The 25115-nt window shown below is 47.2% G+C and overlaps 1 protein-coding gene across 7 annotated transcripts in view; it reads left to right on the plus strand.

The window, feature by feature from the left end:
• The window catches only part of SLC8A1 (solute carrier family 8 member A1), a 152335-nt gene that overhangs the window by 20879 nt on the left and 106341 nt on the right, over window positions 1-25115 (plus strand). For all 7 annotated transcript variants that reach the window (XM_074817366.1, XM_074817362.1, XM_074817367.1 and 4 more), the window contains one exon: window positions 7085-8920. In XM_074817366.1, coding sequence (XP_074673467.1) covers window positions 7085-8920 — 1836 coding nt within the window. The remainder of the gene's footprint in view (window positions 1-7084; window positions 8921-25115) is intronic.

Here is a 25115-nt window from a genome sequence, read left to right on the forward strand (position 1 = left end):
GCCCAGGAGGAGTAATGGGAAAGAGCCTGATGCTGCATGATAGAGACCTGATGCTGCTTTGATAGAAAAGCAGGTGGTAGGGATAGAGAAATGATCTGGAGACAGCAGCGAGTAGGAGGGGAGTTGTTAAAAAAAAAAGAAGAAAAAATACAACCCCAAAAGAAATGTAGTATTTCTCCCTTGCTTCTCATTTCCTGGCATTTTCTTTGCTGAGACCTTGAATCATGGGGGAAAAGGACAACTTGCCACTTTGTCTCCATAGGTTGAAAACCAAGGCTGGAATCTTTCTGACAAACACTTCCAAGCTCAGTCTCTATGAGCTGCCCCCAAATTCAACCAATCTGGCTGAAATTTTTATATTGGGATTGTTTTATTTTCTCTATTTATCTGTTTATTTTGGAAAGTTGCTGGGGAGATTGTGGGAGGAGATTGAATGCTTCATTGAAGAGATAGGATACTTGGAAAAATCAGTTGCAGACTGATAATTGTTCTAACTTTTTAATGGCCTTTACAGAAAACAGGGTGGCCTGATGTGTATTTTACTTGATTGGCTTCATGGAGGGCTTGTGCCTCTGACTATATTTGGAAAGGTTTTGATGGTTTTTTTTCGTACTGATGCAATCTGGATGTTGATGGCCTGGAAATCATTTTCCTGATGTGGAGATCTGGAGGGTCATGGGCAGGGGATGCCAACAGGCTGTTCCTGTTTTGGAGTGGCAGAGCTGGGTGGAAGGGAGAAGGAGCCGGGCAGAGCTGGAGCAGGGCAGTGAGCCAAGGGTTTTCCAAACTGTGTTTAAAGTGCTGTCACACTGTGCAGCCCTGAGTGGCAACACAGTATTTGGACACAGCAGCCTTCCTCTACAGGTCTGGATGTGCAGCCAGCGTGGAAATTGGGTCCTTCTCCTGCTTTGGTGGGTAAAAATCACAGCTGGCAGGAGCTACTTTTTACCAAAGCCACGCCATGGTTCAGCATTAAGATTAGAAGTGAAGCCAGTGGAGCCTGTGGCTGCCTAGATAAATCTCCAAGCATCCTGTACCTTGCAGGGCTGTTGGCATCCATTCTGTGTCTTTTGACTGTAGGAAGCTGGACTTAGGCTCTTGACTGATTTAGTGATTGGTGGCAAGAGACCAGACAATTTGTTTGGACTTTTTTTTTTTCCTACAGTCACGTCTTTTCCCAGTACAGGCTTTGCTCAAGCTGCCCTGCTGTGAAGCAGCTTGCTGCTTTCAGTGAGGCACAGGTGAACAGTCTTCAGCATGGCCCGGAAGGGTCAGCAGGAGAGGAGGGGTTTGCTAGCCCTCCAGAGATGGGGCAGTGGGTATGAGTCCCACCCGTGGAGGCAAGCTGTGCAGTGCTTTCCCCAGGGAAGGCTGATTATTGCTTGCAGTAGACTTGTAAGTGTTGCTCTCCTGCAAGAGAAACTGGGAAAGGGGTGCTGTGACTTGGAGACTTCAGGTCTGACCTTGGGGTAGGAGCATAGGACACATAACTTGCAACAGCCATTTTTGCTGGAGCGGGGGGCACTTGTTGGCTGAGAGAGCCTGTCCTCTCACTTGGGGCCTTTTTGGGGTTTGCTGTCTTTTCATCAGGGACACTGACAGTGGAGTGAGTAGCTGGCTTGCTTTGAGGCTCTGTTTCTATATCTTGCAGGCTAGCTGTGCCTTGCAGTAGCGACTAGCTTCCTCTTTGTCAAAGCTTTTGACCACTCTGCCTGAAGAGACACCATCTTTCTCCTGCCCCTGACTCCAGCAAAGGGGGTTTTGAGCTGCCTTCCCTGTCTTCCTGCAGCAGTGCACTCCCACTAACAAAAGCTCCTCTCTGTCTAGCTCTGACTACAGGATGTGGAAGGGCTGGCCGGGAGTCCTCATGGTGTTGCTACATGCTCCTGGTTGTGTCCCCATAGCACGTCAAAAAGCAGCCACTGTCACGTGAAGAGCAAACTTCCTACTGCCCCCCAGCAAGCAACCATCATCACCCCGTGGGGAGAGGGTGCTGCTCCCACCTCCCGTACACCAGTGACGCAGCTGTGGGGACACTCTCTCCCATACAAGCTGTCAGTAAATTTACAGTAATTATGTTTATTATGAAGTGGGGTAGGCACTGTTAGGTAGTGTCGGTGGTGGCTGTAGTGGTGTGAACGCTGCTGTGTTTTCTGTCGAATGCTGGGAAAAAAATTCCATGTGGAAAGTCTCTCTCTCTCTCTTTGCCACTCATTCCTTGTGAGCCCAGGCCATTTCCTTCCTTGCCCAGTCCTCCTTCTCTAATGAAACTGTCTGGGCTAGCAATGTTTTTTCAGTACTCTGAAAAATAATGGTGCTACCAGCCTGTTGCAGATAAACCTGTGTATGATACAAAGGTGTAGGAAAATAACAGGCAGTCTTACAGGGGGTATTTGAAGAGCGAAGTGTCCAAATGGAGATGGGACTTTTGAGAGGCTGCTGCAAAGGAAAAGCTGTTCTTTGTTGAAACACAGAGCAGCTTTCAGGCTCACTTTGCATGCAGCAACCAGCCATCCTGAAGGAGCACTGCTGCCAGGGAAAGGTCAGAGCAGAGTCTAAAAGGCTGTTTTCTCCCCATCTGGCAGCTCCTGAGCTGGGGGGCTGGAGCACAAGCTGGCAGCAGGAGCTCTCTCCTACCAATTTGCAAAACCTAGTGCTCCCATGCCCAGCGGGGAGGCAAATATCTCTGCAACCCTCCTAGCCCTTCTGTGGGCAACAACTGCCTTTCTGGTGTTTCACACCAAAGGTTGGAATAAAGGCTGGACCAACATCCCTTGGCTGGGAGCTGCATCTAAACTGAGCTTGCCTTGAAGGGACCATGCAGCCTCTTGCAGGCTTTCCTCCATGACTATGCAAACCCAACTGCTAGCACCCTGGGGGAGCTTGTCCGCGAAGGGAAGGGGCTCAGCTGCAACTTCAGGAAAGCCCAAGTTAGGGTCTGGCTCTCCTGGTTAGCTCCAGCTCCACCTGAAAGCTCTCAGGCAGCCGGTTCCAGGGAGCCCCAGGACAGCTCTGCTCCCTTGGTGGTAAAAAAGGCTCTGGGTGCTGCCCAGCAGGGCAGGGTTGTGCTGGCCTGGAGTGGTGGTTTGAGGATCTTCACCACACACGTATGTCCAGCACCGAGCCTGAGAGCAGCTTGTGCCCCTGCCCGGTGCTGCAGTGATAAATCTGACCTGAGAGGCGCCGGGGGAGTGACGCCAAGGCCAGGAGCACCGCAGCAGGCAAGGTTTGCCGGGACTGCTAACTGGTGTGCTGTGAATCAGCTACCGCATTTGCTTTTATTGTTGATGGCCGGGATGGGAAATGCAATTGAGACACCTTAATGAAAAGCTAACAAAGTTGGGTTTGGAGGGAGGGCTGGCGTTCTGATAGCCTTGCTTCTCGTTAAAGAATAATATGAATTATTTGTCTGAGAATATTCCTATCGCAGTGCCTGCAGCAGTGTGCTGACCATGGGTCGAGACCCTATGCAAATGCAGAGTAAGAGGGTCTCTGGGGACCAAGCTGTTTATTTTGGACTGTACAAATAAAGAAATGCTGCTAATTTTATAGCAGCTGCTTCTCAGAGATATTTTGAGTGTCAGGCTCTGATTGTGTGTCTAACCAACATGTTGTGGCCAAGCATTTTCTAGCCCTCCATAATTCCTGAGTCTGGTGTTAATAACACTCATTGTGAATTGGTTTAAGTAGGAAAGCTGGTGAGGGTATGTGAATCTTGCTTGATGACTGCACCACAAAATGCTGGAGAAGGTCCAACACAGAGTTGGGGGATGCTACTGCCACTCAAAGAAGGGTCCTGGCACATTGCCAAGGCAGGTGGATTTTTCTTCCAAAGCTCCAGCCTGAACCCTCCATCTGAACTCTCCAGAAAAAGTTCTTCATATCTTCTGCCATCTGAGGGAAAAATGTTATTTGTACATGGACAACTGAATGGGAAGGCCAGAAAGATGGATTGCTCTAGACCTTTTTTCCTCCCATTTAACGTAATATGGGACTTGATTTAAAAAAATAAAAAATAAAAACAACAAACCAAACCCAACTTATATTAGAAAGTTTGAAAGGGAAGAACATGGCAAGTAAAGTTCAAGTGACTTATTAATCTGATTTAGTCTTTCTTCTGTCTGAGACTTCCAGTGCTCTAATGTTTTTAAGACTGTAAAGTTGGTCCAAAGTGTGATGGGAGTCTCCTATTTTTATGACCTAGATCAGTGACCCAAAGCATAATATTTTCTCTAGAACCATCTGTTTCCTCTTCTTGCCAAGGGGATTTCACAATGCCTGGTTGCTCTGAATAATTGTACATGTGCAAGGATATGACTTGCCACAGGGAGAAAATTAAGTGAACAAGGGCAGGTGGATGCTCTTGAGTTTTTTGTTGAAACTACTACACTTTAGAAAGAGACAGTGAAGAACCATGCAACTGAATAATATTTTATGCCCACGTTAAATGTTTTGTAATCCTACATATTTAAAAAAACTCCAAAACTATGCTTAGGAGCTATCTCGGATAAACAGAGTAGATACCAAGTCAGCCTGTGTTTTGACAGCCCCTCTATCAAATGTCTCTGAGAGTTGATTTGGAGCAGTGTGAAACACAGGAGTACAGATGTTGGGTGACTAATTCATGCTTAGGCTAAACTTCAGTGACCATGAACGCACATCTGTTTCAATTTAGCTATCCACCAAATGGCCTGCAACAGGGTACTCTTCTGTACAAACAATATGTTTTCAGGTTTTATTTCAGATTTGTAAGTGGTGGCTACAGCCTGCATTCTGGGAAGGAGAAGGTACCCAGGGAGTGCGATCCCAGAGCAACGTTCAGGGCTTCTGACTCCAGCAGTAGGAGCTTTTTATAGCATTAGCAGGATTTCCAACACAAACAACTCCTTTTTTAAAATCTGTCTTCATACACACTTGCTTTTTCTTCTTCATCTTATCTGTTCTTATCACCCAGCTCCCTGACTTGTTCAATTCCTGCTCTGTGTATCTTTTTTTTCTTAATTAAAAATGGGGACACACACACACACACACACAGACCAACAGTTCCTGGTGAGGAAATGCCGTTTATGTAAAACTTGATAATTCCCTGTATTATTCTTCCAGCCCAGTAATCCTACTGCAGCATCCTTAAATAAAAGGAAATGGAGGAGAGGGCTTTGATCCATCATTACAATGTCTCTTTGTGGAGTAGATCCTGTAACATGGGTGCAGGATGGTACCCATTGCTTCCTCCAGCCAGTTCTTGACTTGCGTGCCAGCGAAACATGCCCCTGCCCTAATGAGGAGGGGGGAATTTCTGTGTCATGGAGGATAAGGAGATGGGTGGTGGTGACCAGGTGCTTTCCTTCAAGGAGGTGTGTCCCTGTTTAGGAGGGTAAATGCTTCTCCCCACCTGCCTGGCTGTACTTTTGCAGTCAGCAGTGCAGCGTGTGTAGCCTGCTGCGTGGAGAGCCAGCCTGGTTCCCAGCTGTGCTGTGAAACAAGCCCTCTTTCTGGAGACAGAGGGGAGGTGTGCTTAGCCATCCTGCCTGGGTCACGGTCACTGTGGCTGGGTCCAGGTGACAGCTGGGATGCTGTCACCAGATGCAGCCTTGAGCATGGCCGGGTTGGTCTGTGTCTCCCAGCACACGCAGCTGGGAAGCTCTCCGGCCTGCCATGGTGTTTACTGGAGACCAGGCAGATGGCAAATGGTAGGGTGAGACCTGCCAGGCGTTGCAGAGGCTGGACTTTGGGAGGCATTGACTGGATTTCCTGCTTGTGTCCCATCTCTGATATGAGCCTAGGAATACCATCCTTCTCTTAGAAATTGAAACCTTTCATGGCTAGGCTCTTTTTTTTTTTTTTTTTCTCTCTGGAGTGTGGTATTTTTATGGGCAAAACCAGTTCTGCCTTTTGTATTCTCCCGCAAAGTAAAGGTATTGATGTACTCATTTTCCTCTCCTCATAGAAACATTTTTAAGTACCATGTGATTAAATTAACTTGGAATGGAGAAGTGTAGTATGGCAAAGGCTCTCCTTGAGGAGAAAATGTAGCTTTAATAACTAGAAATCTGGCTTGTATTGGCTAATAAAATTGAGAATGTAATACTGAGCATGCTCAGGTTTTTGCACTACTTAAAGGCATCTGTTCTTTTGGTTTATGCACTGTTAACTAACTGCAAACCTCTTTAACAGCTCCTCTACACTGCTAGAAAATCCTGAGGCAAGATGAGGGCAAGTACTGCTGTCATGCCTGATGACTAACGTTGTAAATGGAGTGAGAAAGGCCCTTGAAGGGGAAGCCGTCAAAGCTGACCTAGTGGGAAAAGAGTGCAGGGACAGGTTTCCTCTCCAAGCATGCCAAGAGAGCCAGGCTTGGATGCATATGGGGCTCTTTCCAGTTTGGGAAGGTGCAAAGTGATGCGCTGTGGAAGGAATGGCTCCAAAATCATTAATTAAAGACTGCCCTTCTGGTGCACCTTATGACCAGGTTACTGTTAAGAATAAGGTTTTGCCAGGGTTTGAGCTCACTTTGAGCAGATTTCTGATGTGGAGCAGATGCTTGGGAGGACTGTGAGCAAGAAGAGGATGTGAAATACATAGTTTACGGGGATTAAAGATGGCAGGTATAAAACTATTTTTAAAAAATGATGGGGGGATGGTAGATTTCCATGTGCTCTCCTGCTCTTTCCCTGAACTCCAGTGACTGAGTGAATGCACTGTAATTTTGAAATGGGAAACACTTCTGCCAGCTGTGAAGCAGAATGATGGGCTTTAATTAGATGAGAAACAAGAAAATTAAATTGAACAAACAGGCCTTTAGCAAAGAGAAAGAAAGTGGCATTAAACATAGTAGCTAACGGGGGTAGGTGCTAGCCTGCTGGTAGCAGCTGAATCCGTCCTTGTTCAGATAACTGAATGAGATGATGTGTACATGGAAAACTGCAGTAATCATAACACAAATCGGCTCATCAGATGGGTCTTCTTGAGTAACAGGGTAATTTGATTATATATTTGGAAAAGATGGGAAATAAACAGGGTGTAGAGGAAAATCTGTTATCTCTGGTAGGCCTCACTTAATGCATCTTTCCTTTTGTCTCTGTAGGTTGAGGATGTTTGGGACCTGTTTGGTGGAAGCGGCCATGTCGCGGGCAACTCACCTACCCACCTTCCCAGTGAGCTTCCAACTCCTGAGTGTGGCACTGGTGTTACTCTTCCATGCAGACAGCACACATGCGGAGAGCCCCAGTGAATTGCCCGTGAATGACACCGAGGAGTGCACTGGCTCATACATCTGCAAAAAGGGTGTGATTTTACCAATATGGGAACCCCAAGACCCCTCATTTGGTGACAAAATCGCTCGGGCAACAGTGTATTTTGTAGCAATGGTGTACATGTTCCTGGGAGTATCTATCATAGCCGACCGCTTCATGTCGTCCATCGAAGTCATTACATCCCAAGAGCGGGAAATAACCATCAAGAAGCCCAATGGTGAGACTAGCAAAACCACAGTGAGGATCTGGAATGAGACCGTTTCCAACCTCACACTGATGGCCTTGGGCTCATCTGCCCCTGAGATCCTCCTGTCTGTTATTGAAGTATGTGGCCATGGCTTCACGGCAGGGGACTTGGGGCCAAGCACAATTGTGGGGAGTGCTGCGTTTAACATGTTTGTCATCATTGCAATCTGTGTTTACGTTGTTCCAGATGGAGAGATAAGGAAGATCAAGCACTTGCGAGTGTTTTTTGTTACAGCGGCCTGGAGCATCTTTGCCTACACTTGGCTTTACATTATTTTATCTGTGTCTTCTCCTGGGATTGTGGAGGTTTGGGAAGGCTTGCTCACCTTCTTCTTCTTCCCCATCTGTGTGGTGTTTGCCTGGATAGCTGACAGGAGGCTTTTATTTTACAAGTACGTCTACAAGAAATACCGAGCTGGCAAGCAGAGAGGCATGATCATTGAGCATGAGGGTGACAGGCCCTCCTCCAAAGCTGATATCGAGATGGATGGAAAGGTTGCGAATTCTCATGTGGAGAACTTTTTGGATGGGACACTGGTGTTGGAGGTGGATGAGAAAGACCAGGATGATGAGGAAGCCAGGAGGGAAATGGCTCGGATCCTTAAGGAGCTGAAACAAAAGCACCCCGACAAGGAAATTGAACAGCTTATAGAGCTGGCCAATTACCAGGTCCTGAGCCAGCAGCAGAAGAGCAGGGCCTTTTACCGCATTCAGGCCACTCGACTCATGACGGGAGCTGGCAACATCTTGAAGAGACATGCTGCAGACCAGGCCCGCAAAGCCGTCAGCATGCATGAGGTCAACAGTGAGGTGGCAGAAAATGATCCCATCAGCAAGCTCTACTTTGAGCAGGGTACCTACCAGTGTCTGGAGAACTGTGGCACTGTCGCCCTGACCATCATTCGCCGGGGAGGCGACTTGACCAAAACAGTGTACGTTGACTTCCGGACAGAGGATGGGACGGCCAATGCCGGCTCTGACTATGAGTTCACTGAAGGGACAGTGGTCTTCAAGCCTGGAGAGACCCAGAAGGAAATCCGTGTTGGCATAATCGATGATGACATATTTGAGGAGGATGAGAACTTCCTGGTCCATCTCAGCAATGTCCGCGTGAGCACTGAGGCCTCAGATGAGGGCGTTCTTGAGGTCAGTCGTGTCTCAACACTTGCCTGCCTGGGATCACCATCTACTGCCACCATCACGATCTTTGACGATGACCACGCTGGCATCTTCACCTTTGAGGAGCCAGTAACGCATGTCAGTGAAAGTGTAGGGACCATGGAAGTGAAAGTGTTGCGAACCTCTGGTGCACGAGGAAGTGTTATTGTGCCCTACAAAACCATTGAAGGCTCAGCCAAAGGTGGAGGAGAGGACTTTGAAGACACTTGTGGGGAGCTGGAGTTCCAGAACGATGAGATAGTGTAAGTGAGGGGTTTATTTGTTACTTACAGTCTCTGGTTCTCCTGAAATTAAATGCATATGGCTCTCAGAACTGTACTGGAGGTGTTGCAGTGCCAGCATGTTGCAGTAAGCCACGGATGGCTTTATATGCTTTGGGGAGCCTGAAATGCTATGTTTCTGCCTTGTTAACAGACCAGAGTGATGCCTTCTCAGGGGCACTCCACCCTTCCAGCAGCAGGGAGGTGGGACTGGTTTGTGAGTCCAGCCTCCCGCACCCTACCCATACACTGAGCAGATTTCTAAAGCCTCGGCTGTACAGTGGAGCAGAGAACAAAACCGAGCTGGCTGTTACCACCCAGTGACAAGGACCTGTCTTGCGAAGGGCCTAAACTGAGTATATGAATTGTGGTACCTGCTTCCCCTTGCCTGTTGAGGGTCAGGTCATCTGGGACTGGGCCACAGCCTGTTGCACTGATGCTCTGTTGGTGAAGGTTTCTTCACCTTCTCCTCTTCCAAAGGCTGCAGGCCTGGGTCATTGTCCAATGCGTGTCCTGAAAAAGTGTTGTAATGCAGAGAAGCCTCATGGTTAGGATGCAACTGCAGCTACATTTGGCTGCTTGCAGATAAAAAAGGCTGAAAGCTGTTGGAGGCTACTCCTGAGAGTTGCTATGTGAATGGTGGAAAAATTATTAGTGCCTTAGCCTTGTTTATTACATTATGTGGAGAACATAAATTAGCCCAGTAAATCATAGTAGAAAACATCTATCTTTGGGTATGTCATGAAGACATTTTCTTGCCCAGTTGGAGCTCTGGGAGGAGCAAGGGTTGGGAGTTGCGTTGTTCCAGCAGTGAAGTCTGAGTCTGTAGATCAGTCCCTGCGAACTGTAGACTGTAGCACAAAACCACTGTATGGAACTTGGAGCAGTCACTGCTAAAGGACACTGCTGTGTCAGAGGAGAGCTAAATGTTGGCTTCGGTGTTGCAGATCACACAACTGGTCTCTTAGGAGCTGAGACAGACCCATGATGAGTGCCGAGAGTGGGCCTTATGTTCTGTCTGTTACTTGTATTTGCTCCATATGCACAGGAAGAATGAAGCAAATGGGAATCATAAAACTTTTTGAAGCAGTGGGAAAGAAAAAAGTGATTTGTAGTTGCAGAGTATTAGACCAGTTGGGGTTTTGACTTCTCAGGAAAACCTGAGCAAGAACTTCACAGCTCCAGCAATCTGGAGGCCAGAACATGCATGTTGCTCACACAAGGATTGAGAGCACACAATACACCATTGTTCCTGGCTCCTGAACGATAAGTGTAGTAGAGAGGAATGCAATTATTTGTTTGGGTTTTTTTCATTTGGGGAGAAGCAGGGAGTTGTCTGCAGAGATGCAATGAACTAGGCTATAAGGATATCCCCCGAAGGCTCTTTACTTATTAACCAGGTCACTCAGCACTAGCAAAACTGGGCTACTGACAGGAAGACTTTGACGTTTGATCTCGGTTCCCCTAGGATGTGACATGTTTACATGGCAGGCCAAACACATGGCTGCAGGCTCTGCGACCATGTTCAGAAGGGCTTGGGCTTCCCCTTTGTGTCGGATCCATCACTCTGGTCAGGATCTCTGTGCTGTCCTTCATCAAAGACAGGTAGTGTCACCTGTGTCTGCACTGCCTGTTGGTGCTCAATCCATGCTGTGGGGTGTTGCAGTGGGACAAGCAGTGCCTTCTCCCTGGCCTTATGCCAAGGCCTGCTGAGCCTCTGCCTACTGCCCCTGCTGGTGGCCTTTCCTCCATTAAGCTATTCACTGCTGACTTTTGCCAACAGCCCAGTAACCAAGGGGTGTGCTGGAAACAGGCTAACCGCATCCTCTCAGAGCTGCTGCCTGGCCTCCTGGGCCATGCTAGTGTGTGCTCCCCACATCAGCAAGCCTCCTCCTTCCTTTTCTTACTGGCTGTCAGCACGTGCTCAGCAAGAAAGAAACAGGGGAAAATGGCTTTCTTAGAAAACCAAGTGTGTTTTTTCTGTGCGGACACCAGGGCATTGCTATCATATCTCTATTGCCTTTAAACTATCTCTCCCTGGAATCTCAGGGAGGGATGGTACATGGGAAGCACCACTTTAGGAGTTTGCAGCCTGGTACAAATGAGGGCCTGGGGAATGGGGTGGGAGGAGGTGGCGACTGCAGGGCCATATGTTGACCAGGAATGTTGCTCCATTGAGGTGGGAGAGGGCATACATTCTTCCTTACTTTTCTGGGAGAAAGATGAAACTGATTGTACAAATTGCAATCTATTCATGTTATTCATGTGCCTGAAAGGCAGTAGGTATTTGTCTAAAACTTAGTTGCTACAGTCCATGGTCAGGTGTTGGATTGTACAATCTGACTTGCAGAAGATTTCCTGCAGGTCCATGTTTGCCTGGGCACAAGTTTAGGACAGCTCTGCAGCACAAAGTCAGTGCTGCTTACAGGCATCCTTCCTTGAAAGAATTTGCTGTATGTACTAGCACAATATGTGGATTATAGAGCTAAAGCCTGTTTGCTATGTCATTGTTAGTGCTGTGCTTCAGCTAAATCACAGCTATGTAGAATGGTGCAAGTGACCAGCAGATTTGATTCAGGAAAGTTCTAAAACTTCACGTTTTCCCATGCTCTGGTAGCCAAGAGATGGCTTTGCTGCCCTTTCTGAAGGTCTTTAGTGCCTCTTCAGCTCTGCCATTCTAGGCTTTATTAATCAGCTCCATAAAATTGAGTAAGATTTGTTTTTCTGGGGCACTAACAACAAAGGTAGGGCAGTGCAGGGGCACACAAAGATGAAAGAAAACTGTGTGCAAGCCTCTATTATTAGAGGCCTGACTTGCTGGTAAGTCCCAGTAAAATTAGAAAGCGGTGGGAGGGCCCTGATCTTCTGGAGACCTTCCTTCAGTTCCCAAAAGGCCCAATTACGTAACATGTTGTTTGTTTGCAGCGTCCAGAGACACTTTCGCATTTTGCAATCTGTTGATATCCCCTTTCCCAGAACATACAAAATAGCTGTGTAACTGCTGAAGCCATGCTACTCCTGTGCATTTAAACAAAGATCTCATTTCGATGCTACCAAAAAAGATGTATGATGGAGAAGAAGTTGGTCCTCCTATGGAACATTTTATTCCAGTACTGTCTGGTGGCCTCTTGGAGTGATGTTTTTCTGCTCCTTGGTCCTGAAGCACAGCTTGTGTGCTCAGCGGGTGCACGTTGGCAAGTGAAAGAAACAGCATTTAAATGTGTTTTGCAAAGGGGTTAGCTGGGTTTGCATGACAGATTGTTCCAAGCTGTGTGGGACAGCTAAAGATGTCTGACTCTGGTCTCAGCAAGGTCAGTCTCAGTGATGCTGCATGGGTACCTGGGGCTCTGAGACATCAGTGTAGGACAGGGTGCTATGATTTAAAGTGTAAAGAGAGAGCCTTCCTGCTGGGGCCATCCTCAACAAGGTGATTCCAGCCTTGTCTTGCATCTCCATTAATGATTAAAGCTTTCTTGATGAGAACATGGAGAAGATGTGTGGTTGCAGGCTCTTCCTGCCTACCCGTCTACCACAGCTACTGTGATCATAGAAGAGGTCACTGGTTCATCCAGCAAGAGTATTTTTATCTCCTGACCAAATGCCAAATAATTCAAAAGAAGTACAGCCTCCTGTCTTAAAGGAGGAAGCAATCCTTCCACCAGCTGATGAGATCTCCTCTCCTTGCTGTCTTGAAACATCAGGAGGGGTACCTCTTCCAGATGTGACAGCAAAGCTTTAGGAAAACTGTGTGTTCTTTCATGTTCAAAAAGCAGTAGTTTTTCTAGAGATAACATTACAACTAGAGATCTATAACAATCTGTATTCCAGATGTCTGCACCCACACCCCCCAAAAAAAGTTTTTACTGAGTTAATAAGTCAGCGAGGAAGATGGTATACACAATTATATGGATAACTGATTACACTGGTATTTCACCTATGCAGTTATACCTGTAAATGCATGGAGAATCTTATGTCAATAGATCTTGCCGTTCATAACATACAGTTTAGCTGGTTTTACAAAAGGTGTCTGCTGCAGGTTTAGAAAATGATACTCTTGGTCCACTGAATTTGGCTTGTCCAAGACAGCTTTGGCATTTCTCTGGAAGCATAAATCTAAGAGCCGAATGCTAACAGGGATACATCAGCTAAATTCTCAAATTTTTTAGGAAAAGTGACCTCAGAGACCACATAGCCTCCCTCCCAAGAGCCCTTTAAAAATGTCAATGTCAATAAATATAGATTGTGGCAGAGGGGGAACCAAGTGGTACTGGTTTTTTAAGTTCCCCTTTTCTTTTTCAAAAAACATTGGGTGAGGTATTTCTAAAGAAACAGCAAAAATAAAATCTACTCAGCCCTGAGACCTCTCTAGCTCAGTTTTGCATCTGTGGCCTACAGCTTCAGAGAAAAAAAATGAAACCTCCAGCATGGTCAGCCTTGCAGTAGGATGCAGTGGAAGAGCAGAGAGTCTTCTGATATGGCAGAAAGACTGGCATAACCCAGACTGAAGCTGAAGCAAACAAACGTTCCCCTTTTCACATTTCATTGTTGAACATATTATCTCTCTCTTTGTCTGTCCCACATGGGTCAGTGTGCATCCCCTCCCTCACGAGCCCTGGTTTGTGCAGGGTTAATGTCTGGAGGCACAGTGTGAGATATCAAAACAGACCAAAGAAAGATTAAACTCTTATTCAACCTGCTTCCAGTGTCCAGCTTGGTTTTCAGAGCATGTTTTCCCCCCCTCACCACTGGTGGCCTCACCTGGCCCAGTGGGACTTGCAGGCAGTTCAGATACGGCCACCAGGATCTAGGTCTTGGGTCCTCGGCAGGAGGACCCAGTGCCCTGGGTCCATCTTATAGAAGGTGGCCCTGGCCATGGCCCACAGCAGGGAGCTGAACACATGTTGCACCAGGCTGGGGCATGGTGTGGGTGCCTCTTTCCGTTTCCGGGGGAGTTTTGGGGAGGAGAAGTTCCCTAGGACTGAAATGTATCATTGCTTTGGGTCCTGAAGGCCAAGAGCTGGTCCGTCCTCTCTTCAGGGGGGAAGATATAACAGGGTGAGCTGTCTTCTCTTTTTCTCCTCTTCATTCACACAATGTTTAGTCTTTTCTAAACACTCCTAAAAAGTTAGCCTTATTATCTCCCAGTCATGTGCATCTCTCTTAAACTGCTGTGCTCTTGGCTTGGTTGCACTGGACACCCCCCCCCATTTCTGTTAGGACACAGCAAGGAAATAAGACCACATGGTGTTCACAGACCTTCCCCCTTCTCCTGTGCCCAAGTGCCCACAGGCACTTGCAGTTGCCCTGCGCACACAGACTGGCCACTGAGTGACACAGACATGATGTGTACTGAAAAAATTGTTCCCAAGTACCACGTCAGGTCTCAAGCCTGCAAAGCGCATACTCGCAGCTGTGTCTCTGTGTCTCATGGCCTGATCTGGTCCTCTCATCCCCAGAGTAAGACCAGCGTGTGTGCTCCTATGCCATGTCATGGTGTTGTGGGACAAGTCCTGCCCGTAGCTTGCTTGGGGAGGGTGAGTACGGGATGCAGTCTGTGCCATTTGCCCAAATAAGTCATGAAATCTAGGAACTTGATTTGATGATGTCCCCTGTGGAGGGGATTAGGCAGTGAGGTTGTGTTACTGGATGAAGCAAGTTGTGCCAGCACATCACTGGGGGGAATGGGGGGAGAAGGGTGAGGACAAGAGTGGTTAGCTCTCACTGAAGAGCTGACACAGTTTTTGTCCTTGAAAAACCAATGTTTCCTTATTTGTAATGAGCTGTTGTTGCCAATTTACTGCTGCCAGCTGCATCTCTGTGGTTGATTAAGGGAGCTTGGATCTTAAATATGTAATAACTCTCTGAAAACCATTGAGAGGCAGTTATTAGCTTCATCAGGGCCTGTGTACACATTCACTGTGCTCCTTTATGAAAAGGCTACCTATTAAATGCATTGTAGTAATTTATAAAACACAGGATCTAGGCTTGCTTTAAGAAATTAAAGCAGCAGCCCTAGTGAAGCTTGTTGCAGTGAGAATGAGTTATTTTGGAGTGAAGCACTGCTCTGCAGCTCCTTGCTGGGGAGATGAGGATCGGGGGTAGGAGAAGCCCTGTCCCCCCTTTTCTTTGCCTGGCATGTGCTTGAGCACTGCTGGCAGCAGCATTAGCACCAGCTGTGATGTGCAGGTCTTGTCAACAGAGCAGGGATCCGTCCCTCTCCAGCCTGTGTGCACAGGATGCTTTACTGTGGCAAATCCTCGAGCATGGAGATGTAAATAGCTGTGCACAGGACCACAATGCAAGTGCTGAGTTCAAGTTGTGCATCTGCCTTGGGAATAGACTCCTTTCCTCTGCACTTTGCCCCCAGGTTTGACCTGAGTGGATGGCACTCAGTTTTTGTCCAGCAGCAGGGCTGCATTTGTGGGCTTAAAACAAGGGTGATATACAACAAAAAGCAGACAGCTGACCACATCCAGCATCTGTGCAGATGGGCAGAGAAACATCTGCTGTCATCCAAAGACAGAGAGGAGAAGCTGGACCTGGCAGACAACTGGCTGAGTCAGAAACAGACCCTCCCAGGGGGCAGAGGCTGGGCCCAGAGGCATCATCCCATATGCTGCAGGCGGATGGAGTGCTATCGGCAGACTCCCTGCCGGTGGGGAGATGTGATGTCACTCTGCCCTTGGCAGGCCGATGTACCAGAGGTGATCCACAGTCTTCCATGTCTGGATCTGCCTTGTATGTGTCCCTACTGGCTTTGCGCACATCAGGGACAAAATTGCACGTTCACTAGCAAGGACATGCACATCACTGCCATGCAAGGGGAAAGATACCTATGCTGTGCCTTGTCTCTGCTCCTTCCCCTGTTCTCCAGCACCATAGGACAACTGTGTTATCTTAACCTTCACAGTCTGGTCTTGCTGAACCACCTATATTTCTACAGTACTCTCAGATGAGGAGCTTTGATTAAAAGTTAGTCTTTCACAGCCACAGTGTTTGTGATGGCTGGGTGCATGGCCTAGCTGCACTGGTACTAGTGGGTATGTTCTCTGCTTTGCAGTCTCAGGCATGGTTGGAGTTAAGGTCAGCCCTCTCCAAGTCATAAATGCCATTTAGCCTGAGGACATCTTGGGAGATATCAAAAATGCTACTAATTATGTTTCTGACACTGACATTGGAGGCATTGTGCTGGTTTCCAAGAATGGCAGTGCTGGATCCTGGGTGACAACAAATAATAACAGCATTCTCTGTTTTAAAAATATCATAGCGTAAGAGAGAAAATATTCCCACTGCTGCGCAAGTAAGAGGGTGACCAGCATGTGCCTCTTCCATCCAGTCCCTATATGGTTTCATTTCCATAGTGTCAGGACTCCTTCCTACATAATCAAAGTAACAATAAAATGTGTCTAGCAATGAGAAACAAAGCAATAACGAAGAACAGGAGCACAGACTGGATCCCCCTGAACAGGGTGCTGGAAGGAGAGAGATGGAGCTGATGGCATACACCTGCCCCATCAGAGCAAAGTCCTTTACAGGGGAAGGTCCTCTGAGTGCACATGCTCTCAGATGGTGGAGAACAGGGATGGAGATGGGCTGAGTGGAGTCCAGTGCAGAGATACTACCTTTGGGTCTTTTCTAGTGGTTTAAATTTTCTGGCATTGTTGTCAGGAAGCTTCTTTGTTCTTTGGTGTGTTTTAGTGATTCCTCTGGTTATTTGCTCCTGTTACAACACTGGTGTGCGGTAGTCTCACACTGCGCTATTTTGGGGTCATGCGATGTGGCTCTAAATTAACCACAGGCCCAGTACACTCTGAGGAGAGCCTTGTCCCAGAGGCCAGATGCACTGTCACCAGGTGACAAAGCTGTTGTCTCACTGGCTGGGTCATAAGAAGGGCATGAAGTTTCTTGCTGGGTCTGGAACAAAACAAAAAAAAGGACTGATTTTCTCTTGAGTTATTTTCCAAACTCTGTTGCTTGACTTCAGGAGAACAAAACAGTTATATGTTGAGCCTTTGGGAACAAATAGGAGTAGAAATATATCAATCCATTAAAGTGCTCATCAGCCCCTCAGACTGCCCAGGCAGCCTCTCAGCTTTACAGTGCTAGTGGCTCAGCTCCTCAGCCGGGGCAGGTGTTTCCCCTGCCTGCCCCTTCTCCCCCCCGCTCATCTGCTGTCTCTGTGCCACTCCTGTGGCCTTGGCTCTACCGACCTCTGACCCAAGATCTTACTCATGCAGCCTGAGCGCTTCTCTCACCAGTGTTGTGACAGATTACTTATCCTGGCAAGCCTTTAGATATGGGCAAGAAACATGCCTGTCTGGAGACCATGGATGTTGTGCTTCGAGGAGCCTTGCGTCCTTGGCCACAGCCCTCCTTTCCCTCCCAGCAATGCTGTCCTGCAGCCCAGGCTCTGCTGTCCTAATACTGCACTGCTCTCACATGAATATGCAGCCCTGTCACAGCATTTGAGACAGGAAAAAAGTCTGTTCTGCAGGGAGTCTGGAATAAGTAGAACTGCAGTGAGCAGGGGAGAGACACACTGGTTTCATTGAGAACAGGAGGCTGGATCTGAGATGAAACCTGTTGCTTTGGCTCGAACAGGTTTTACCTGGCACCAGAGTCTGCACAGGGCTTTGTATTTGCTTAGTTCAGTAGATTTGCATTCACACTTTAGGTTTGGTTATTGAAATTTATGTTCCTCCTTAGCGACTGGCTATGTGATGGGACCTAAGAGGGTAAGGTATGACTCCTACATAGGGTAAAAATAATATAAATGAAGTGAGTATTAATGCCCCAGGCACAAATGATCCTACCACAGGGGAAGGGGAGGGAAGTGTAACAGCAGACTTGCCTGACTTGTGAGCTCTTCAGTGACCTGGAACTCAGAAAGAATCATACAAAAACCTGAAAATGGGTCAGTTTAGTAGGGAGGATTGTAACAGAGCAGAGTGAGAGTGTTGGGTCAGAGTCAGGCTGAGCCTGAACTGGATGATAATTAGAGGGGAGGGACATATCCTGTCCATGCCTCAGCAACGCAGAGTGAGAAGGGGAAGGGAGCTGAACAACAGATTCCATCAAGAGGCAGGTCCCTCTGTGGACGTCTGTGTTCATGAGGCCTGCAGGTGTAGGACAGAGATAATGTAACCGACCTGTCCTTGGACCCAGCGAGCATACTGAAATCTAGCTTTGTGTTGTTAGAGAATGCCCGAGGGGCTCTTAGAGCTGCTAGCAGTCCTCCTGGAAGTTTTCCTGGGCAATAGGTGAGATCTGCATGCAAGCTTGGGACTTGTCTTCAAAAGCAGCTCAGCCAGATTAGGTCTGCTTCTGTACCTAAAAGAGCCTAGAATAAATCAACATGTTATTTGTAAGTGCCTCAAAGATAACAAGGATATGAATAACAGCCAGCATATATTTGTCAAGAACAAATCTTATGAAGCCAACCTAATTTCATTTTATGCCAGCCTTTTGGGTAAGGGAGAAGCAGTGGTTGTCATATGACTCAACTTCAGAAGGGCTTTTAATGTTGCCTTGTTCAGTACTGTCCTAAGGAAGCAGTGGCTAAATGGGCCACTGGGGTGATGGGATCAAACCTGTCTGGAAAGAGAAATGTGGCACAGGATGGGGGTGAAGAGGTGTTCAGCAGGTGCTTGTCCTGAACTGGAGCTTGTTGGGTGTGGAAAAGAGAAGTTTGGTGTTGAAACTTGCAGACAGAAAGAGTGGAAAGGCTGGAAGCATTATTGAAGGTAGAACAGAGATTTACAGAGATGGGCTGGGAAATAGCCCGAGAAGAAGCAAGACACTGTAAAGTGCTTGTGCAAGGATAGTCATAAGCACAAAATCAAGTGGGAGGGAACAACTGAGTCAGGAGGTGCCACTGTGACCCGGCAGCCAAACCCGAGCTCACATCATGCTCTTGCAATGAATGAGACAGACATCATCCTGAAGATATTCCTGAGGAGTACAGCCATCCTTGTGCTCTCTCTGCCCAGCTGTGTCCAGCTCTGAGCACTCAACTCCAGAAGAAGTTGAGAAGAGTTGGAAAGCACGGAAAGTGACTGGTGGTCTGAGAAATGTCACGCAAGGTGAAAGACTATGAGAACTGGGACTGTTTAATTTAGAAAGACACAGGTGTAGAGAAGGTCTAAGCCTTGAGCTATGTAAAGGGTAATAAGATGTTCTCTGTGTCTGCAGGGTCTCTAGGAAGCAACAGAGGCAATTCAGATTAGACAGGAGGGAAAATTTCCTCCTAGATTGGTCCTCAGGAGTAGCTTGAGTGAACTCTGTCAACAGCAGAGGACAGCTTAGAGACACTGTTCAAAAATTTATTGAAGATATCAGATGTATTGGCTCTTTTAGAACAGGATTGGGTCAGATGAGGTCTTGGGAACTCTTCCTCTCCTGTTGTTATGTGCTGGCCAGGCAAAAGCATTCATCATGTGAGTTGCACTTCAGTCGGGTGGCCTCTGTCCTGCATGGTCTTCTGCTGCAAGTGTGTGATGGGGTAGCATGCAAAGCAACCTACAGATGGAGCAGAAAGACCAAATGCGTGCATACACATGCCACTTTCAGAGCTTCCCTGTGGCCACCCGATCTGGGCTCTTTGCTCACAATGGATATCTGGGACAGGGACGATGCTCGCCTGCTGTCTGTCTCCTGTCTAATAATTAGATGCAATCCAAGCTTCCCTGTAAGGAGAGCCCTGTCCCCATGGGGGAAGAAGCAAGGCTGCACAGATTAAGGAAGCTAATTAGAGGGGAAGGGAGCCACTGAAGAGTACTGAAGCCCCAACAGTAAATTTTGAAATCTAGATAAGGGAGCAGTATTTAATTATATACAATTAAAACACCGCATCTCAGCCCCCTGAGAACTGGCAGTCTTGGAGAGCCCCCACAAAGGTGCTAATGAACAGATCTGAAGGCAGCAGTGGGCTAAGGGCTGTGCTTATTAAACTCCACCTGGGAAACACATCTGAAGAGAAGAGCTAGGACAATTCCCTTGGACCACCAGCTCCTTATTTCTGTGTGGTGTCCACCCTCTCCCAGAGCAGGTAATGGGAACCCAAAGCTTTGTCACTGAAAGGTGGATTGCTCTGGTTTTCCATGCAGCTGGGCACAGACCATTGTAGACACCTATGCAAGGAGAGGCTATCCTGAAAACATAGGGGAAATTGGAGAGGGTTGTAAATACTTGGCCTGAGAAAGAGAAACAGTCTTTGTGCCCTTCCCTCCCAATGCACAGAAGACAAAGCTCCTGCCCCTGTGCCTGCCAGACAGGGGCGTCCTGGTATCTTTAGGGAGCACCATGCTGATGTTTCCCTTTGCTCCACAATCCCTCCATGTTACCTTAGGTTATTTTCCCACAAGCTTGCTCTAGCCACTAAAGCAACTACTTCCCCTCCCTGCTCCTTTGCCACAGTACATATGTAGCCCCTGACCTCTGATCCTTTAGCCTGCCTCCTCCAAGCCAGGAGGGCAGTTTGATTTCAGTGTAAAGTGCCTGCCTTGAGTTCAAATAATCACTGTTGCACTCTGACCCAGCAAGCTTTGCGGACTGCAGCAGTAGCTTTTATCCCATAGCTACTTCTGGGTGTTAATGTAGGAAAACCATGATGAGGGAAAGCTTGAATGGATTCATATCATCTGGCAGAGTAGAACTGCAGAACCAGCCTGAAGTTTTCCAAAATTCCTGTTCCTCAGCAACTTCAAACCCTTAAGGAAGGCTTTAATTCAGCCTTGGATGCCAAAGGAGGTGGCCCCTGTTTTAATTTGTAAATATAAAGTGCCAGAGGGCTTCTACCTCCTAAAGGCAGCAACTTTGAAAAGTGCAAGCAAAACGCTAGAGCTCCTTTTCCTGCATCCTCATCTCCTGGTATTCCTCTTTTGCCTGGTCTTTGCCCAGAATTTCTTCTAGGTCCAGGCACAGAACCCATGAGTCACATCTGCGATGCTGTCATGAACAGCTTCTGTGGTGATTCGAATGCTTAAAATGTTTCAGGACCTGAAAGTGATGCCAATGCCATTGAGGTTTATTTTATTTGCCTGAGCCTTTCTGGTGATGTTTTCCTCTGCTGTGCCAAGAGCTAAAGCCTCAGGGGGTTCTTCACTCATTGTGTTTTAGGTGAAAATTAAATTTTGTGTTGAATCCCAGAACTCCAAGAGTTGGGGTTTTATGAAAAATGCTGACTAGCATCTAGAGTGCCCTGTCTGGCCCTCGGTGTGCCAGGGGAGAATTTGCTGTTCTTTGGGGGGTGAATTGCTCTCTGTTGTCAATCCTGCAGACCTGGAAGGGAATGTGGGAGGCTTAAGTTGCTTCTCAGTTCAAGTCTTCCTAGACCTAGTATGAATGAGCGTGTTGGTCTCTTGCAAATATACAAACAGATTTCTACAAAGCACTTGCTAATGAACAAAAACAGTAGTTTGTCCTTTCAGTGATTTGTGGGGAGTCGGTAGAAGGCTCAACCTGGGGAGCTCATTACACTGCTGAAATAGTGCATTTTTAGTGGAGACGCTGGGAGGCTGTTAGATGCTGGCTGTGATGCAGGGTGAGAGGCTTGGCAGCGCTGGGAGGAAACCTATGAGAGGAGGCGTCTATCTCCTCCACAGGCTTGAGCACAGGGCTGGCTTGCGACAGCAGGGCAAGGCAGCCAGGCCACACAGGAGGCGCCGATTTCCACCCGCAGTGGCTGGCCTACAAGCACGCTGATATCAGGCTGGGGTCGCAGGTGCAACGTGAAGAAGAGGAGAGCAGAGTCCAGCACCAGTGAGAAGGGAGAGCCACAGCAGCCTACTTGGACACTTAGCCACGCACATGGAATAAAACAGAGACCTTCTGGAAAATACAGTCAGGCTCTCAGGACTTAAAACCCAGGCACTTAATCCTATACATCAAAGGGAGTGTGGCACTGCCCAGCCACTGCTCTGCTTCATGGGCGCAGCGCATTTGTTGCCTTCAGCTATTGCACAGCTCAGCTACAAAGCTAATTCATACCACTGCCCTTTCCTCTTAGTGTGGGTAGATAGCCTTATGCAGCAGCTGAGCCATCTCCAAAAGGGATGGATATATCTCAAGGTGCCCACATACCTAAGGGTTGCATATGCCTATGCCTCAGCAACGAGAGTAGGTGAAAGACTGACCAGGGAAGTGCATCTATGGGGATGAGGCAGGATAGGGTAAAAGAGAGGTGAATGCATGATGAAAATTGGAAAAGGACAAGTGGAAGGAAAAATGAAAGAGGTGCCAAAATCACAATGGTTCATATGAGTGCTTCCTCTCAGCTGCTGGTGAGCACTTCCAGAGCTGCAACGTGCTCAGGGTCATGTGCAGAGGCCCCTAGTCCCATCAAAGCTTAGAGCAAGGTTGCGCTGCTCAAGTTTGCAACAGCTAATTGGAAAAAGCCGTTTGGCTCTTGCTACAGAATGAGTTTGACATCCGTGTCTTAAATGCATTGAGCTGATATTGCACAAGTTTCAGCCTCAGTGTGCTTGCAGGGAGAGCCCTGGCTTGGCACTAGACAGCAAAGGTAAAAGCAATGAGGACAATAGAATTCTTCTAGCTTTGCCAAGAAAAATCACTGTGAATGACAAAGGTAGAACTAAATTGGTCTGAATTTTCCTGCTATTGGTCAGCATTTCGTGCCAAGGTAGTCACACTCTGTATGAATGGGTACATGCATGTGAAAGATGCATGTGAGAGACGGAAAGAAAAAAGGTAATATGAAGAGCTTCATATTTAATATTACGTTAATCCCTTCCCTCCCAGCTAGAGCAGAGGTTTAAAATTCGTTTGCTGTACGTAAGGGGAAATGTACTGATCTATGAGAACATCATTTAATTAGGGAAGAAAGCTTTACCTTTCAGGAAAGTTGCAACTGAATAAATTAGTTTGGAAGTCTGAAGACATTAATTGAAGTTTGGGGTTGTGGGGCTTTTTTATAATTTATTGCTTCACAGAAAATTCAAGTTGCATTTTGAACCAAACTTTCCTTCATTAACTCTGGAAACTTAAGCAGGGGATGGATTTCAGGCCAAGTGTTTTGAAAACCCCTGCTAACAGGAACTGTAGCAGAAGGTGAAGGAACAACACTTCAGCATCTCAACTTCTCTGTGAAAGCCAGTACATTGAAAAGGTATGTATCAAGTCAGGGAATTTGTGCAACAGCTCTTTGCAAGCAGGGATTTGCTTCTAGCACCCTAGTTATGTGGCAGAAGATCCTGCAAAGGAGCAGCTGGGAGTCGCAAAGCCACATGCCTGCTTTGGACCCAGAGCTCAGCATGACGGTGATCTCCACCAGCAACCATGGGGAGTAGGGTGTAGTGTCTGCCCTCCAGTCCTTGCTGGGGTAGAGCACCCTTTGATTTGTGGCATGAGTTTTATTCATTTATCTCCTTTTGTGTTTAGGCACATGTACTAATTAGAGGAAAACTGGTGAGCTCTGCTAACACATTTGAACATGGGTAGCTTTAGGCTTGCATTTGGGTCACTAAAAATGAAGTAAAATGATGTTCCTTTTGCACTAGTTATTGTGAACAGGGGCCTTGATTTGACAGCAGTTATCTCCCCAACACAACTGCACTAATGACTTCTAACACAGAAAGAACAGTGTGTCATTACACAATAGAGTGGTTTGAAGCTACTGTATGAAAAGGAGAGTCTGAGACAGACTAGTTTTTGACAAGCTTGTAACAAACTTGGGACTAACTGGCTGAGTTAAACCCTTGGGAGGCTGGAAGCCAAAACATGTGCCGACCCATGAGGGGAAGCCCTTCCTGCATGGACATCCTCCCAAGGGTGGGGGGGGGGCATGCTGCAGAGTGAGCAAAGTGGGTCTGGAGACATGTCAGCACAAGCATTGCTCTCTCCTGCTCCTCCCTTGGCTTCTCCATCAGTCCCATTACAAAAGAGGTCACGCAGCCCCAGCGCTTACAAGTGAGGGGGAACCAGTGTAAGGATTTCTCTTCAGGTTTTGCCAGGAGAGGCAAAACCCAGGAGGGTCAAACCCTCCCAGGAAAACCCAGCTCATATCTTCTGAGGATCTTCTCTGCCTACTGGTGTGTCCAAGCAGCCCAAATGACCTTGACATTCAGACAAAGTTTTCTTCATTGCTCTGCGGGATCTCTCTGCTGGTTGCAGGCAGATTTTGGTTAAGATGAAGGCCATCGATTTTAAAACATAAATGATAGGCTGTAGAGAAAGGCTGCATCTCACAGCTGGTCTAAACTACAAATACAACATAGCTACGTATGTCAAAACTGCTAGAGATGGCCTGTAAAGGTCATTTGGCTTACCTCCCTGTGTGACAGAGGTTGTACAGGCTTGTTGGTTGTCATTCCTACAAGAACTGGACCTGGGGAAATGTTTGATTGAGGGTTTCACCCCAGAAGTACTTACTGCATTTTCTTCTCTCAGTGAAAATGAGGAAAATTGGAAATTCTATAGAAGTGTACCTGTTTTTCATTTAAAAAGCTGGAGGAGGGGAAACCATATAGATTTTTAGAGAGGTTTGGCTTGTTTTTTAGAGAAGACACCTGGGACAAAATAAAATGTCACCCTTGCCTACTTCAGTCCTCAGTGACAGAAATCCACATGGCAATGCTAATACAGAGTGACCTGCAGAGGTGACTGTGCTGAGCAGGCCCAGGGCCATGATCCCACTGTAGAGGTGCAGTCCCACTGGCTGAGGTTCAGTTCTGAGGGAGGTGGAGGTTTGTTTGCATACTGTGACAGTGAAAATGGCTCACATCTCTTGAGCTGCAGAACAAAATTACTTTCAATTTCTTCTTCTGTCGCTCTGTGCCCTGTAGCAGTGCTCTCAAAAGGTGGTTGCAATGCAGGCATAAATAAAATTCAGCATTCACTGGGACTACACATACCTGGAGCCATAACAGAAACCTTAATGAGTTAAATCAGAGCTTTTATTATCTAATTTCTCATTGTCAACCAGTTTCTCGCATCTCTGTAGATAATTGATGTGGCGGAGAATAGTTCTTGCCTTCTGGAAGCTGGCTACCTTTTGAAATGCTCCCATCAGAGATACGTTTTTCAGGCTTGTACTTCTTGCTTCTCATCGCTGGAGCGATAGGCTAAGGCCAACTGCATGAGTTTCAATAAGGCCAAATGCCGGGTGCTGCACTTGGGCCACAACAACCCCCAGCAGCGCTACAGGCTTGGGGAGGAGTGG

Source organism: Strix aluco, chromosome 3 (assembly GCF_031877795.1).
Source record: "Strix aluco isolate bStrAlu1 chromosome 3, bStrAlu1.hap1, whole genome shotgun sequence".
NCBI classification, from domain to species: Eukaryota; Metazoa; Chordata; class Aves; order Strigiformes; family Strigidae; genus Strix; species Strix aluco.